At 51.0% G+C, this 15,342-nt stretch overlaps 7 protein-coding genes across 7 annotated transcripts; 6 read left to right on the top strand and 1 right to left on the bottom strand.

The window, feature by feature from the left end:
- Positions 1-903: 903 nt before the first annotated feature.
- QC761_700430 (uncharacterized protein) lies at positions 904-3,087 on the bottom strand. Its single transcript, XM_062881627.1, has 3 exons — positions 2,662-3,087; positions 1,822-2,574; positions 904-1,739 (listed from the first exon to the last, which is right to left on the bottom strand). The coding sequence occupies exons 1-3, from the start codon at positions 2,824-2,826 to the stop codon at positions 1,488-1,490; spliced, it is 1,170 nt and encodes a 389-aa protein (XP_062728920.1). The 5' UTR covers positions 2,827-3,087; the 3' UTR covers positions 904-1,487.
- QC761_700420 (uncharacterized protein) lies at positions 1,841-5,023 on the top strand (the record flags this gene model as incomplete). The annotated part of the gene is made up of 3 exons (XM_062881626.1): positions 1,841-4,480; positions 4,534-4,878; positions 4,946-5,023. Exons 1-3 carry the CDS (start codon positions 3,881-3,883, stop codon positions 5,021-5,023), a joined length of 1,023 nt encoding a protein of 340 aa, XP_062728921.1. The 5' UTR covers positions 1,841-3,880.
- Positions 5,024-5,477: 454 nt separating this feature from the next.
- On the top strand, positions 5,478-6,012 carry QC761_0113570 (uncharacterized protein; the record flags this gene model as incomplete). The annotated part of the gene is made up of 2 exons (XM_062873247.1): positions 5,478-5,636; positions 5,692-6,012. The coding sequence occupies 2 exons, from the start codon at positions 5,478-5,480 to the stop codon at positions 6,010-6,012; spliced, it is 480 nt and encodes a 159-aa protein (XP_062728922.1).
- Positions 6,013-6,030: 18 nt separating this feature from the next.
- QC761_0113580 (uncharacterized protein) lies at positions 6,031-6,614 on the top strand (the record flags this gene model as incomplete). The annotated part of the gene is made up of 2 exons (XM_062873248.1): positions 6,031-6,289; positions 6,316-6,614. 2 exons carry the CDS (start codon positions 6,031-6,033, stop codon positions 6,612-6,614), a joined length of 558 nt encoding a protein of 185 aa, XP_062728923.1.
- Positions 6,615-10,570: 3,956 nt separating this feature from the next.
- On the top strand, positions 10,571-12,072 carry QC761_0113590 (uncharacterized protein; the record flags this gene model as incomplete). The annotated part of the gene is made up of 2 exons (XM_062873249.1): positions 10,571-10,719; positions 10,810-12,072. 2 exons carry the CDS (start codon positions 10,571-10,573, stop codon positions 10,988-10,990), a joined length of 330 nt encoding a protein of 109 aa, XP_062728924.1. The 3' UTR covers positions 10,991-12,072.
- Positions 12,073-12,328: 256 nt separating this feature from the next.
- On the top strand, positions 12,329-14,487 carry CHS7 (Chitin synthase, class 7). Its single transcript, XM_062881625.1, has 2 exons — positions 12,329-13,158; positions 13,238-14,487. Exons 1-2 carry the CDS (start codon positions 12,921-12,923, stop codon positions 14,032-14,034), a joined length of 1,035 nt encoding a protein of 344 aa, XP_062728925.1. The 5' UTR covers positions 12,329-12,920; the 3' UTR covers positions 14,035-14,487.
- Positions 14,488-14,510: 23 nt separating this feature from the next.
- Positions 14,511-15,257, top strand: QC761_0113610 (uncharacterized protein; the record flags this gene model as incomplete). The annotated part of the gene is made up of 3 exons (XM_062873250.1): positions 14,511-14,560; positions 14,999-15,145; positions 15,227-15,257. The coding sequence occupies 3 exons, from the start codon at positions 14,511-14,513 to the stop codon at positions 15,255-15,257; spliced, it is 228 nt and encodes a 75-aa protein (XP_062728926.1).
- Positions 15,258-15,342: the final 85 nt, after the last annotated feature.

Raw genomic sequence — 15,342 nt, forward strand, 5'->3', positions numbered from 1 at the left:
TGCGTCGCTAATGGCGGCCAGTGTAAATGCTAACAGAGGAGCTGGGGAAGCCTCGACGGCGGCGAGGGCGTTGGCAGTTATCCTATCAAAGCCAAAGCTTCTGTTTGTCAGGACAGTCTGTCAGTTGGTGAGAAATTCCGTGTCGGCTTCCAAGGTCACCAAAGGGAGCTCACATGATAATAGACGGCGTACACGTCGTCAACGGTGACCAAGTCGAAAAGATACAAAACGTCGACACGAAATGCAGCCACCTCCTCCAATGCTTCACCGTCTTCCGCATCACAGCTAGCGGTATATGGCCCTTGGGCTTCCCATCTGTCAAATCCAACCCATCACCATCCCTCACCAACCTGCCCTGCAGGATTTCCCGATCTTTCTCACTAAATACCACCAGACCCCTCCCGACCAACGGCTTCCTCTCCCCAGGTGACCCAGGCAACAAGAAAAAGAACAACCCTCTCACACAAAAACGTAAACAGCCCCTCCAGCAAGAAAAGCCACTGCCAATCTCTCAACCCATGACGACCACTCAGCTTCAAAATCCCAGACGCCAATAGAGTGGAGAGAGCATTCCCGCCAAACATGCCAATAAAAAGACGGCTACTCGACGTGTGCGTTTGCGGGAGGACGGTGTGGTCGATTTTGCGGCGGGCGGACTTTTCTTCTGACGGTGACCACTATGGAATTTCTGGGTCGGAAGAGGAGTCGGAGCTGTTTGGGGATGTGGTTGCGAGGGAAAGTGTTTTGTCCCCTAGAATGATCATTGTGTTATGCTTGAAAACTATCATTCCAGAGAGCTGACCTGGCCAGCATGAGCACTCAGAGATTGACAGTTATATCTCTTAGAAGAACCCACAGAACACAATAGTTGTTATTCCTCGAGAAAACGACCTGATCTGATCAAACAAACCAAATAACTTGCTCTATTATTCTACCACTTATTAACATCAAGGTACAAAGCCAAAACTCTATTGGTCAATATCCTGATGGTGGTCACTAAATAAGGCAGTGTTGCTTCTCTTCATTGCTGACTCCGAAGGTGTGCATGCAAGTTTATCTTGCCATCCGTAAAGTTATGCCACCTTGACGGCATCTTCAACGTGCTGACTGAATGGTGTGGGCGAAACAACACGACTCCAAAAGGAGATCTTGCCCCATGTGCTTACGCTTCCAACAAAAAGCCCGCGGCATATGCATTCAGTCATCTTTTTGGGGTATGTCATGAAGTAATGGAAGTCTTACCCAGTTGGAGAAACCGAGATTTTACAACAGAAGAGAAATGGATGACCGTTCGCTGTCCAAGCATCAACAGCAGCAGAGAAAAGAGAACATAACACGGGAGGGGAACAGGGGCAAAAAGGGGCTGCACAATTAAATTATCCACTCTTATGCGAAAATATTATGCAAATGCACAGACCACTCACATCATCCATCATCAGTGCATCACATCATGCTTCGTATCTGTCAACTCCGTCATGTCGGCCTCATCAGAGCTCCGGGGGAGGGGGGCCAGGACTTCGCCCGCTGATGAAGCGGTAGATAGTGATCAGTCTCAGATCTCTATTGCGGAACTCCCGCTTGACGCCCTCAATCAGGACCTGGCACTGCTGTTCGGTGTATGAATGCACGCGGGTGAAGAGTGCAGGGGTGTGAGAGGCCACCGACATCTGCATATGCAGTTGCTCGAAGCGGCCCAACTCCTTCAGATGAGGGTCCTTGGCCCAGGGTCCAATGGGAATCTATCCATGCCGCCGCCGATGTTAGTAAGCATGATCAGGTATCACAACGACGTCAACGTCGCGAGCAGGGAGCCGCTCTTACCCTGATGACCTTCTCCTGGACGTCTTCAAAGCCCGCATCGATCATCCATTGCTTGTGGCGGTTGGCCACGTTGATTTGCTTGCCAAACATCTTGCTGGCATCATCCAGCTTGGTTACCCATTCCTTGGTCCAAGGCGCCCTGTCGAAGCTGTCGTCGTCGCTGAAGATCCAGGCATCGTATTCTTGCATTTCACAGTAGCCGCCTGGCTTGAGGTGCGTCCTCACTTGGCGATAGAAACGACCCCAGTCAGCAACGGTACCGCCGAGGGCACGCCCGTGGATGTAGTCGAACGCCTCGTCTGGCCTGTACGTCCAGTCATCTTCATAGTCGTCGACGTGGAAGCGGCAGTTGCCGGGCACCCATTCGGGTTGAATGGGGCTCAAATCAACGCCAAATACAGACGCACGAGGGTGCTGGTCAGCAATATCCATAGCCCAAATACCGGTGCCGCAGCCGAGATCCAAGATCCTGTACTCGCTGCCGGAATCCGACTCGTCTGGAACATTCAAGGGCGCCGTGTACAAGCTTCCATGGAGCAGGAGAAGCCAAATATGGTGTTGGAGATCAAGGCGCTCTTGTTCGTCCTCGTCGTTGGGCAAGACATACTGCCCCGAGCGATAGGCATGGTACCGACGACCGTTCTCATAGACATAGTTTGTGATGGACGAGGTGATGGATCCGGTGCGGGATGAGCCGTCTAGGGAGACGTAAGCCGAGTCGGCATCATAGTTGTCTTCGGCGTCCTCGTCGTGCTGCAGGCAAGGACGCAAAGAGTCGCGTTAGTTACCGGCATGCAGGTTTCGAAGGACGGAAGCAGTGAGCATCTGGCATCAACGTACATCGATTTCGAGGTGAGGGTGGTCTGGTTCATCGGCAGGGCCTTGCTGCAAATCCCCTGGACTTGTCACATCCTTTGATGCTGTTGGTGACTCCGGCGGCTTCCCAAAGGCCGCGGCAGAGCCAGACCCGCTATTAGCAGCGGGTTTTGCGGGGCTATCAGACATTGGAATGGCGTAGCTCTAGCACGAAGGATGGGGAGAAAGTGAGAAACTCGTGGGACCCCAGTTTGGCAGCGTTACTTCTTTGTCTTCAGGTTTGTCTGGCCGGCGATGATCTGCCGAAAGGATCGGGAGAGCAAGGTATCGGGGGGACGAACACTTGGGACAGACGGCGGACCCAATTCATATGGGCCCCTTCCCCTTCCGAGAGCCCCTCTTTGGTCTGGCCGACCCAGACATGTGTTGTTTCTCGTTTGTACCCGAACCCCTGGGCTCGTGGGCCTCATGAGCTCGCTTGGGAGGCGGATTGCGTATTTTTTTTCCCTTGGACAAATTCCTGGCTGCGTGGTTCCAGCTGGCCGTGGTCCCAACAGTAAGGTCTGATGCCCCGCCGTTCCCACCTGCCGAGACGAACCAAGGGCCCGCCATCCCGGATCAGGGGGTGTTTTGCTCCGCCAGCCTCCGCTAACCTCCGCTAGCTGCATGTCCCCACGCGCTACACCCGCATAAGCAGCTGCCAGCTGAGCGCCGGCTTCCGCGCTATCATTTCACCACATCCCATCACACAGCTCCACTCAAGAAGACGAGTTCCACATCACAGGCCGCACCCAAAATGCTACCCAAGTTCTGGTTTGTACCGAGCCGAGTATGTCCCTCTCACTCGGGGACCGTTGCCTGTTGCGGGAAGTGTGCTCCCATGTCGAGGGCCACCGTGAAGGACGATCCAAGGATGCCTTTCTTCTTCAGGGGCCCAAAGGGGGAGGCACTGAGGGAATACCTACGCCCAGGACTCGAGAGAGGGGAAGGAGGGTCTTGACAGATGATTGGAAACGGAAGACGAAGTGGATTGCTTCTTTAATTCGGGCCCCCTCCTTGAACCGGCGGACTGGAACCTGGAAATGAACCTGTTCATCGGCCGGGGGGCCCTTTTAAAGATATCTTTGTTTGCTCGTCCTGGCTTGTGACTTATCTCCTGCTTCCTGTCTCTTGATCTGACTGATCACCTACCGACACTGCTCTCTCTATCCCCCTCTCTCTTCGTTTCATCCCCATCTTCAACATGGCCGACGTTCAAAAAAAGCTCATCGTGGTGTTGGGTGCCACCGGTAACCAGGGCGGTGCTGTTGCCCGCCGTTTTCTCCAGGACCCGCAATACGCCGTTCGCGGCTTGACCCGCAATGTCTCGTCGCCCGCAGCACAGGCCCTCAGGGAGCTTGGGGCCGAAGTAGTGGCGGCCGAGCTGGACGACGTCGAGTCTCTCAAGAAGGCCTTCAAGGGCGCCAACCTCATCTTCAGCGTGACACAGTACTGGGAGCCCTTCTTCCGCCCTGACTGCCGGGCCAAGGCGGAGGAGCTCGGCATCACCTGCCGCAAGTACGCCTATGATGTTGAGGTCCAGCAGGGCAAAAACATTGCCGACGCTGCGGCCACTGTGGTTGACACTCTTGTGGATAACGGTTTCCTAGTATCGACCCTGAGCAGCGCGCGGAAGTGCAGCAAGGGCAAGTTCCAGGACCTATACCACTTTGACTCCAAGGCCGATGTGTTCCCCGACTATGTTGTTCCCAAGTATCCCGAGTTGGCGGCCAAGATGTCGTGTATTCACACCGGCTTCTTCACCACCAGTCACAAGATCCTGCCCGACTCCTATTTTGCCAAGGTGAGCCACCACTCGTCGGTCCGAAGAAGGAGAAATACTGATGATCGTGGTAGCAATCCGATGGGAGCTTCCAGATGCGCTTCCCCTGTAACCCAGACAAGCTGGTTCCCCAGCTGGACGTGAACCGTGACACTGGCAACTTTGTGTATGCCGTCTCCCAGATGCCGCCTGGAAAGGCCTACATGGCTGGGGAGTATCTGAGCTTCAGGGATTGGGCGGCTGCGTGGGGTCGGGTCACTGGGGCCACCATCGAGTATAAGGAGGTGACGATTGACGAGATGGTGGCCGAGACTCCTGACAAGGCCTGTGGACTGGAGGTTGCTCTCATGTATTCGTATTCGTCCGATCCGGGTTACGATGGTGGGATGGAGCTGTTGACAGCTGAGGATATCCAAAAGGTGAGAACGAGCCCTGCTTTCTTTGGCTTGCAAATGTGGAAGAAAAATACTGACCAGATAAATTTAGGCGGGCATCGATTGCCCGATCACGACGGTGGAGGAATCTCTGGCAAAGCAGGACTTTTCCAAGCTTTTCAGCAAATAAGAAGAGAACAATATCAGGTAGCTAGCAATGACAAGATCAAGCAATAAAAGAAGAGATAGACAGCTACAGCAACCAGAGGTGCGTTTGTCAAGTGCCTGGAGCTGCAGTTGGTGTCAAACGCAACGAGTGGGGTGACTGCCCGGCCTGAAAAGCAGGACTAATTTATCTTACCTACTTTTTTTCTGGATTATTGTCAAGGTTAGTTTTTATTGTGCTGTCAATTTCTTGCACCGTAGCGAATTCATCCCCAGCAACTTGCACACCATTTCGCTGAAGTCTTTGGCCATGATTCCAGTTTGCAACGCGACTACATTACCTTTCGCCGCACCCTCCCGCAACCTCAAAATCATGTCGGTTGCTGAAGCGACCTTCTTCTCTCAATCTTTTTCTTTCCCACCACGTCACACCTGGGACTGCGACTGAGACCGCCCTCGTTTCGGCTCCAACATCGAAAATGTCTTCACCAAACAAAAGACTCCAGCATTACAACATGCTTGGAGTTCGCCCAGATGCGACTTCTGCTGACGTCAAGAAGGCATACCATCGAATGGCTCGCCTGGGGCATCCCGACAAGCATGGCAACTCTGCCGCTGCCACAGCGGACTTTCAGGAGGTATGTCCTGTTTCCCAGAGATGCCGCATGGTACCAGGTACTAACTGTTTGATAGCTGCAGCAAGCCTACGAGATTCTCTCTGACCCCAAAGCAAGGCATACTTATGACCAGACCATCGCCACCAAGCTGTCGAGGACAGAGCAGGTGCGGCGCAGGTATGCCGAGCTCCTTGATCGTGTACAACGGGATTCGGCAAGGGTACAGCCCACTGTCGACTATAGACGGCAGCTCTTTGAAGCGTTCACCTTTCGGCTGAAACAAAAGCAACGGGCCTACGATGTTGCACAACGGCGTACTATCGACGCGAAGGCTTTTGTTGTCATCAGCGATGATGACAGCGACGAGCCAGTCCAACCTCCTCAAAGTGATACCTAACATGCTTCGACAGGCGAGATGCCCCCTCAAACTGTCCAAGACCTCGCTCTTGCCAAGCAAGACCACCAAAAGGCGACTGCGAACATGCGAGACGCCGAAACCAACTGGAAAAGACTGAAGGAGGAGGTGGACGTCCTTTTGGACAAGGTTTGGAGCTCAGAGAAGGAATGCGCAGAGCTGGAAAAGGAACACAACCCTCGCTGGCAGGACAGTCAAACAGCACAGATATCAAGCCAGCTTTCTTTTCATGGTGGTCCTCAAACTATGTCACAAGGGCGTCCGTCGCAGTATGAAGTTTCTCAGTATCCTCCAAACCCATCGCCCACCACACCGCCACCACGCTCACATCGACAGAGGTCATCCGAAGCCCTACCGACCTTCTCTCCTCGTCCATCCTACAGCTCTACCAGGCCACCGCTTGGCCAGGAACAGCATTATCAGCGGGCGAGATCTTCTTCATTTCATGGATCAAACTTCCGACACCCTCCGCCTCCCCAGCCACCTTGGCAACATCACCAGCGGCCGATGGCAACTCCCCACCCCTTCGGGGCGATGGAAACTTTCGATTGGGTGTCTATTCATGTTTGCTATGTTGCAATTAAGTTCATAGCGTTGAGCTCTTTTCTTTCTTTCTTTCTAGGTTTGTGTGCTCTCTTAGAATATCTGTCGTGTAACTCAGGTACCTGAGATAACTTCAAGGTTCTTTAAGGTTATAGACGAACATTAAACTAAGGTAAGCAATATAGGTTCATATTGCAATGCAATAGATAGTTCTACTAAGGGTTTCTCATGATGTGGGATGCCTTTTGGATTGTGGAATATCTGTATACGGTATTTTGGTCTTCTTGATTGAAGACAATCCATGATTTTCAAGATATGCAGGTTTGGCTTTTTTAAAATCAAAACATTATCTGGGTTTTGGATAATTCAAAGGTCAGATAATTCCGCCATTTAAAGTTGGTCCTTTTACGAGCAGATGCTGATAAATGAAGTGAAACTCATATATGAATTAGCTACAATACATACAGCGATATATATATATATTGTATTACTGTACTTTACTTTCACTCTAGGCTAAGATCTTTCAAGGAGTAGATTCCAGCTTTCACTAAATAGAAAAACAAACTCAACATTATCATACACCTCAATGTGTTACATATGTAGGAGGATGGCATAATATATCATTTGGTTTCAGATGCCGACAGTGACTTGGAAGTGGAAGAAGGCGGTACCATACATCAATGGGCAACTTGATATGGAATGAGCGGCCGAGGAACATTATAATTAGAGGTACAGGAAGCCAATGCTTTTGAACGGCTTCTAACCAAGGCCTTCTTTGGGCTGCAGTTCTCCATTTCTTTTCTTTTTTTAAGCTGAGGTCAAGACAATAGGTACAACGGCAGTTGCGACTTCATCGTTCTGAAAAGGTACCATACTTGTCTATAACTTCTTTCCTGGTTTCATCTATCAAATATGTTCTTTGCCTGGCAGCTAGCTTGCAATTTCACTGAAGCAGGTCAACAAATTTGACCGACAGCTCCTTCGCCTTTGCTCGCGGCTTTTTCTCTCACCACGAATCATTCTAGAAGGTAATATCTCTCTTCCATCAGAACACCCTGAAGATGGACTCATCGGGGTGGGAAAATGCTAAAATGATCCGCCTACGATTATTTTACGCCACGCTTGAAATCCTGTCGACAGCCGACACAGCTGAAATCAAGAAAGCTTATAAAAGTCTCTGTCTTCGTTATCATCCGGAAAAAAATCTGAGTCCCCAAGCCAGAGCGACCCGAGAGTTCCAAAAGGTACGTCAATGCTGGGGAGCCAACTGCTTGTGGAAAGAGAAAACATTGGATAGCATGCTAATTCTGATACAGCTTCAAAATGCCTATAACGTCCTGATTGATCCAGAGGAGCGTTCGTCATACGATGATAAAGTCCTCCAGACCTACATGCGGTGGCTTGAGTGCAGAATAGAACGCATCACGTCTTGCCTGGCCTGTGAAACCGACTTCGACACAGTGCAGAAGACAGAGCTTTCGGCTCTTGAAGATCTTCAAACCCACCTTCAACTCGAGTTAGGCAGTGTTATCAAGTTGATCACAAACAGCAAGAGTCCTTCTTCAGGTCGCACCCCAAGCGACATTCGGATATGCAGAGACGGCGGGCTCAACAAAGCTAAGGAACGGTTCCAAATTGCTGCCGCGGCAGCCGCTTCATTGGAAGAAAGCAGGCTAGCTGCCTTCACAAGTCTAAACTCCAGCACGACTCACTGTAACAATTTGAGATACGAACTCACAGGTGACTCTGAGGCTTGGGAAATGGGTGGGATAAGCATGCAGGCCAGGATCGAATGACCCTTAAAAAGGAGCTTGAGCAGATAAAGACCGAAATCGGGGTCATGTCATTGAAAAGGAAGGAGAGAGATCTTGAGGCTGCATTGTCAGAGCTAACGAGTGTTAGGGAGGAACTGCTACGTTGCCAGGTAGTCAGTGCTGTATATGCTGCGAGGGAAACAGTGATGAAGCAACGGACTATGCAGCTGGAAAGGCAAACTTGAAGCTGGCCAACACAGCTACCCTCCTGAATACTGCGAGGGCTCAGCTGATCAGCAAGGACATGACACTCAAGACACTTGGCGCCGAGAACACGAAGCTCAAGAAGGTAGTGTCGGATTACAACAACAGTATGGGCATACTTGAGACGAGCTTTCAGAAGGTCAAGGAGACTACCAACAACTTGGCGATTGGAGTGCTGCTTTAGTCGAAGGATTAGCAGGGAAGACGAGATGCTGGTCCAGCAATCGACCAGCCCAGCGTTGATAAACGGACTCGGACCGCTGCGAGCATTTGTGAGCCGCCGAAAAAGAGGGGAAGAAAGCGCGTCAACAAGGACTTGGATGAGTTGCTCTCGGAGGATTGGTAGGTAGTAAGGTTGCTCTTAGAGCTTCGATCCTGTGGGCCGGGCCACAGTTGGTTGGGTTTAGACAGATTTTCTGTTCTCGGGAGTAGTTCTTCCTAGAGTTTGACAATATGAACACTTTTTTCAATTCTGCTTGGGCGCTCGCTCCCCCAGGTCTACTGCTAGTAACACCAAGAAACCTGACACAAGCAACAAGGTCTGAGTCTGATGAGGACTGAACCCAAAGATGCATTGTGGATACGTAGATAAGGTCGCTAGGTACCCAGGTAGGCAGATAGGCACTCACGGAACAGGAGCATTAGTACAATAAATCAAACTATCATCGTAGAATCCTCAACATGCCGCGGCCTGCGGTGCCTGTAGCCGAGCTGCATTACTACACGACTCTCGAATCATACCATCCGCGACCAAGGCCGAGATCAAAAATCATACAGACAGCTGGCGTTGATTTGGCACCCGGATAAGCAGCAGTCGCTCTTCGAGCACCAGCCTGGCGAAAAGTTCAAGAAGGTATCACATTGCGTTCTTCATGGATGGTCTTTCTACTTGCACTAATCAACAATCTCCAGATTCACAATGCATACGAGATTCTATCCGACGACAGGGCGTGGAATCATTGTGATAAGACCATCCAGCCGACTCTGCCACATCGAGAGGATAATGAAAAAAGAACGCGACAAGCTTTCGGCCCTAAGCAAGAAGCAGAAAAGCGAATGGAGCAAGTCGAAGGCGACAATCACTAGCTTGAAGGAAGAGCACTCCAAGCTCGAGCTGGAGTGCGAGCTGAAGGAGCCCTTGGTTAGCAGAGCAGGCCAAAAGCCATCAGAAGGATTAGATCAAGGCGGGAATCAATTCAACATACAACAGCCCAAAAGCCATCCCCGGTTCACTGCAATCAAGCCAAGAATGGAGATTACTGTGCCCACCCGGATCCGTCAATTCACCTGGAGGAAGCAGTGTCAAGACCATTCTATTGGAACCAGACACAAGAGCTGGCCTACAGCCGCCCAACTGAACCAGCATCTAACGACAAAGAAGCAAGTGACGATGACGACGACGTGGAGATAGTGATGTTGAGATGCGTGTACTGCAAGGTACCACACGTCATCTAGGCCTAGCACTCATCATCTTCTTCCCGCGGCAACAGTGTCCTTCAGCACGGCATGAATCTACCGCCGGATGGAGGATGTCAAGGGCAGGGCCAAAGACCCCATCCCTATTAGATAGTTGATTCTATGTATTCTATTTCACTGGGAATTTCCTACTTCTTGTGATCAGTCTTTGCGATCCAACATGATGTCACTGGTCTGTTTGAAAGCCAAGTGGGAGCAAGTGAGGAAGCAACCTCGTCGGCAGGGCAAATTTCATGGCCTCAAAGCTGGGATGAATTTCAGACTTGCTCCCCACAACTGGGCGGTATGTCCTTGGAAATTCACCTGTTTACTTCAAAATTCGCTGCCTGAAATTCACCAATACCTTCACTGCGCAACTCATCTGTCGCTGCTTTCTCTGCAACCACCCAAAACGCGACCTAGATCTCAAGCTCCGCCAGTATGTTTTGTGCGACAACAACACCACCAGGATAATTGTTCCCTCATTGCGATCATCTACAGTTCACAGTGCCATAGCCTGCAACATGTCCCGAGCCGCAGTTCCCGTTGTCGACTTGCGTTACTACTCCACCCTAGAGATCAAACTCTCTGCTACCAGAGAGGAGATCAAGAAGTCGTACAGGCGGCTTGCGCTCCTTGGAACCCGGACGAGCGCCCAGCCGCTGACCTTGATGTGACTGAAAAGTTTCAGAAAGTACCTACCTCATTGCCTTTTTCTCAGTCGACATTATATTTGCCAAGTACTAACTCACATCTTTCTCAGATCAACGACGCCCATGAGGTCCTTTCTAATGATACCTCGCGAGCCCAATATGATCAATCGGTCCACAGTCGCCTACAGCAAATCGAGAGCACAGGCTGAATGGAACCGCCAAGTTGTTCTTATACCAGTGAAGACAGCGAGATCCGACAACGGCCTCTGCGGCGTACTAGAAATCAATTGAGATCACACGGAAGGAACTAGAAGCGTTGGAAAGTGAGCGGTCTCAGCTGGTGCTGGAATTCAATCGACTGGTCACCTAGTCAGGTCTTGGTAACTCGACCAGCTCTTCATCATCGACTGCGGGACCCTCGACTACACCCTTCAAGCGGGACAAAGAAATTTTACGACAAGAAAAAGAGGCGTGAAACAGGCTGCGCGAGACATTAAAAAGGTATTATGAGTTACGGGGAACTGGCTACGAGGGTTGGGGAGAGACGCCATGAGGCTTGGGTGGAGAGGTACGACGCCGAACAAAGAGAAATAAAGAGAATGGGCTCGACGAGTTGGGGAGGAGTGGAGACGACAGGGAGGAAGGGAGCCGAAGGAGGAATACTACAGGAGGAGGGCAAGAGAAGAAAAGCAGAGGAGGGTAGATGAAGATATACGGAGGAGAGCAGAAGAAGAGATGCGGAGGAGGGCAGAAGAAGAGATGCGGGTGAGAATGGAAGAGGAATGGATAAGGAAAAGAGAGGCGTGGATACAGACAAGAGAGAGGTACTGGGCGGAAGTTGAAATGCGGAGGGCAGAAGAGTGAAGAAGGGCGTGGGTGGAGACACAGGTAGACGAGAGGCTTAGACAGGCCGGCATCAACCGCGCCCACCATGTTCATGCTGCCCAATCCCAACCCACGACAAATACAGCATTTTCATCAAAGCCCCGGAAGATTGTAAGCCAAAGTGATCGGAGGAGCCAATGTTCGGGGGCATTGCTGAGGAAGCCTATGGCAAGTTTGTCCCTAACAAGAGGAAAAGAGGTCGAGGCGACCAGGCTGATAGTGACGGGGCGAACGAAGAGGGGAGGAAAAGGGTCCGGACATGAGAGTGAACAAGTGTAGTCCGGAGATATAGTAACTATAAGGGAAAGATATTGAAGGAGAGGGTCACTGGGAAGAAGAGGCACACTGGTCATGTTATAGAACGGTGGACCAAGAAACTAGGGAGATAATGCTACTTTGTCTTGAACAAGGTACATGCATTCTGGAGAGGACCGGAAATATTTGGGTTGAGTTTTGATTTTTGTTCAAGTAGAATTGTAGAAACCACCTCATGTTTAGAAGTGTAAAAAATGGACTTTTAATCAAGCCAGTACTCACAGTTTCAGGATTCCGATCGTAGGTAATGTCGGTGTTTCTATTGCAAAATTCGAATACGTTAAAATGTGCAGAATGTGGGATAGACTCTGCCATGAAGTAGTAGTTTAATCGAAAATACTGAGAGGTTGCAAAGATCAGGTTTGTCTGGAATGTTTGTTTGGCAACATGAACAAGACATTGATGGAATTCCGGGCCAATGGGGAGGCAGAATACCTTAAAGAGGCTATTTTGGCGAAACAATTCCGTGTTGCATAAGTGGGGCGCTCGGACCCATCGCTGTGCCGTAACGTCAGCTGGAAGATGGAGCGAGACGGGAGGCTGGGCGACGGCAGCCCTCCTATTTTTCCCTGGCAACGCAATCCCGTCCCTTCTGCTTGCCGGCCTCAACATCGCGCGCATCCAACGGCGGAGCAACCATAGCATAGGGCTAGCACCACCATGTCCAGACATTGACGACCCATTACCAGCCTCGCACCACATTCGTTGAACCCATCCCACCTTCGTTCAGTTTTTCAGTCGTTTGTATTCGATTCAGCCTTTTCGCCATCCGCCATCGCCATCCATAACCATCTCCACCCAGTCTTCAACATCCTTCGTCGCAACAGAGTTACCTTAACCATCACATTCCGACCGTCGCCCATCGCAACCATTCCCAACCCCTCCATCCCCACCCTCCGCCTTGAAATCCTCGAATATCCACAGATTGAACACGCTCCTCTCCTTCTTCTGAATCGTCCCCTCCAACCTTTATCGAATCTCCCTCCGTTGAGGCCCTCACCGGCCCCCTCCATCACCCGGGATGACTTTCGGGGACTTCACCAGCATCTGCCGCATGGCACCGCTGCCACTATGCTCCTCAGTCGGCCCAATAACCTCCATCGCAAGCGGCGTGGGCATCGAACCTGACTGTTTCTCACGGAATATTGAGCTGGCAAATACCATCATTTTCCAAGGCGCCGCCAGTGCCATGCACATTGTTGCCTTGATCATGACTGTAACCATGATCCTGCACGTTCGGGGAAAATTCACGGCAGTTGGTATGTGAATTTCTCATGGTTTGGGTCCGAATTCTGGAGTTCAAAGACTGGGCAACTGACAGGTTTTGCAAACCAACAGGTCGGAAAGAAATTACGAGCTTCTTCTACCTCTACATGCTCCTCACCTTCCTCTCCCTCTGCATTGACGCGGGTGTGATACCCCCAGGATCGGCACCGTACCCCTACTTCGTCGCTGTTCAGGCCGGTCTCACGTCCGCTTTGGTGACATGTCTCTTGATCAATGGCTTCGTCGGATTTCAATTATACGAGGATGGGACACCGCTCTCGCTCTGGATGATGCGCCTCTGCTCTGCCGCTGCCTTTGTCATCTCGTTCCTGGTGGCGCTCGCAACTTTCATGACGTGGGCTGGTCTTGGTCCCACCAACACTATCGGCTTGTTTGTGGTGCTCTACCTTCTCAACGCCATCCAACTCTTCGTCTACGTGGTTCTGCAAATCATTCTCGTCACTCGGACGCTTCAGGACCGGTGGCCTCTGGGCGATATCGCGTTTGGCGTCTTCTTCTTCGTCATTGGCCAGGTCATTCTCTATGCCTTCAGCAGGCCGATTTGCAATTCTGTCAGTCACTATATGGATGGACTGTTCTTTGCGACAACGTGCAATCTTTTGGCCGTCATGATGGTGTACAAGTATTGGGATTCCATCACTAAGGAAGACCTGGAGTTCTCGGTGGGCACGAGAATGAACAACTGGGAGGTCAAGGAGTTGATGGGACCCTCGCCCGAAGACGACCTGCAGCAACGTCGGGCCACACAAATTTTCCACGACGATCCATATGGCCAGTCGAGTGCCTATGATTCTCATCCGAACCAGCACTATTCGTCTAGTCCGAACAGGCTCTCCCGGTACCAATAAAGGTAGATGCCTTGGGCGCAGGGAGGTGGGGGTGTTTCTTGTCCTACAAAGGTCTCTAGCGAATGTTGAAGCATGGGGGAATAATCCCCATAGCACTGAAGATCAACAGTCTGGGTTTAGGGACGTTGGTTGGTTGGTTGGTCTTTGTGTTTGCTCCTTGTCAAAAATGAAGTCTCGAATGCAATGTCCCCTTTTCTTTTGTTTTTGTATTTGCTGCAAAGAGTTGCCTTGGCATCAGCGTGTTGGCTTTTTTTGTGAAGGTTCTTTTCCAGTCTTGGGGCGTTACTATACAGCGGGACATGATATTTCTTGAGCATGGATGAGGGGAAGGCGACTTACACTAATAGCTACGTGGTTGTGTTGGCAGAGCATCATTTGTTCCTACATAGCTTGTTCTCTGTATATGCATCAAACTTACCTACCTGCCTACCTTAATTATCAGGAGTTTGACCACGACTTATGTATGAAATTGGACCATGTCATGTCAGACGAGAAAGAGTTGGAAGGCCAGCTTGATCGGGGGCACGTGCGCCCGCCTTGATCCCTCCATGGATGCCCCCGATACCCCGGCAGTCGCGCTTAACAACAGTTGTCAGGTCAGACTCTCCAGTGACAGACTCTCCAGTGGCAGACTCTCCAGTGACTGCCAATCCCTAATAATCATCTAGGACATCTCTCTCCGCACGAGACAGATTGCCACGGCAGTCAAGGCAAACAGCCCAGACGCGCCAAAACGCCCCCTAGGTCCAGGCCCCGATCAAGGTCCCGACCACATTGAGCGGACATTATTAGGTTTTCGAGCCACAACCTAGCACCTAGGTCGGTAGCAGCTTCTGCTTTAATTGGGGGCGCCGCAACCAAGCAAGAAGCAAGCAACCTAATCGGACTTGGCTTTTTCGCAAAGCTTCAATCTCATCTCAGTCACTCAACACTCATATTCGCAATCAACTTTGAACTTACCTAGTTCCAATCCGCCACCTGTCACCACCGTCAATTTCCCATCGTCGCCGTCATCGCCATCGACTGTCGGCACCATCGTCATACTACTCGCAGCCACAGCACCTGGTATCGTGTTTCTGCGCGCTGAGAGCTGGATCCCTATATTCTGCAAGTGAGTTTACCCGCGCTCGGGATGAACCCAACTTCGTCTCAAATGCGAAATGCAGCCTGCTAACAACGCCCTAGCTCCAAGGCTTGTCTATGTCCATGATGCCAGCGACTGAACAACAAGTTTGATGGGACTCCGCTGAAAAGCTTCACTCGGTCGCCATATTTCTGAACGACCCGTGCACCTCAAGTCCACCTCAG

This window comes from Podospora bellae-mahoneyi, chromosome 7 (assembly GCF_035222275.1).
Source record: "Podospora bellae-mahoneyi strain CBS 112042 chromosome 7, whole genome shotgun sequence".
NCBI classification, from domain to species: domain Eukaryota; kingdom Fungi; phylum Ascomycota; class Sordariomycetes; order Sordariales; family Podosporaceae; genus Podospora; species Podospora bellae-mahoneyi.

Coding starts and splice junctions, on each gene's coding strand:
- QC761_700430 (XM_062881627.1), bottom strand. CDS start 2,826: ATGTCTGATAGCCCCGCAAAACCCGCTGCTAATAGCGGGTCTGGCTCT. Junction 2,575..2,661: donor ACCCTCACCTCGAAATCGAT/GTACGTTGATGC, acceptor CCTTGCCTGCAG/CACGACGAGGACGCCGAAGA. Junction 1,740..1,821: donor TCCAGGAGAAGGTCATCAGG/GTAAGAGCGGCT, acceptor CGGCATGGATAG/ATTCCCATTGGACCCTGGGC.
- CHS7 (XM_062881625.1), top strand. CDS start 12,921: ATGACTTTCGGGGACTTCACCAGCATCTGCCGCATGGCACCGCTGCCA. Junction 13,159..13,237: donor GGGAAAATTCACGGCAGTTG/GTATGTGAATTT, acceptor GCAAACCAACAG/GTCGGAAAGAAATTACGAGC.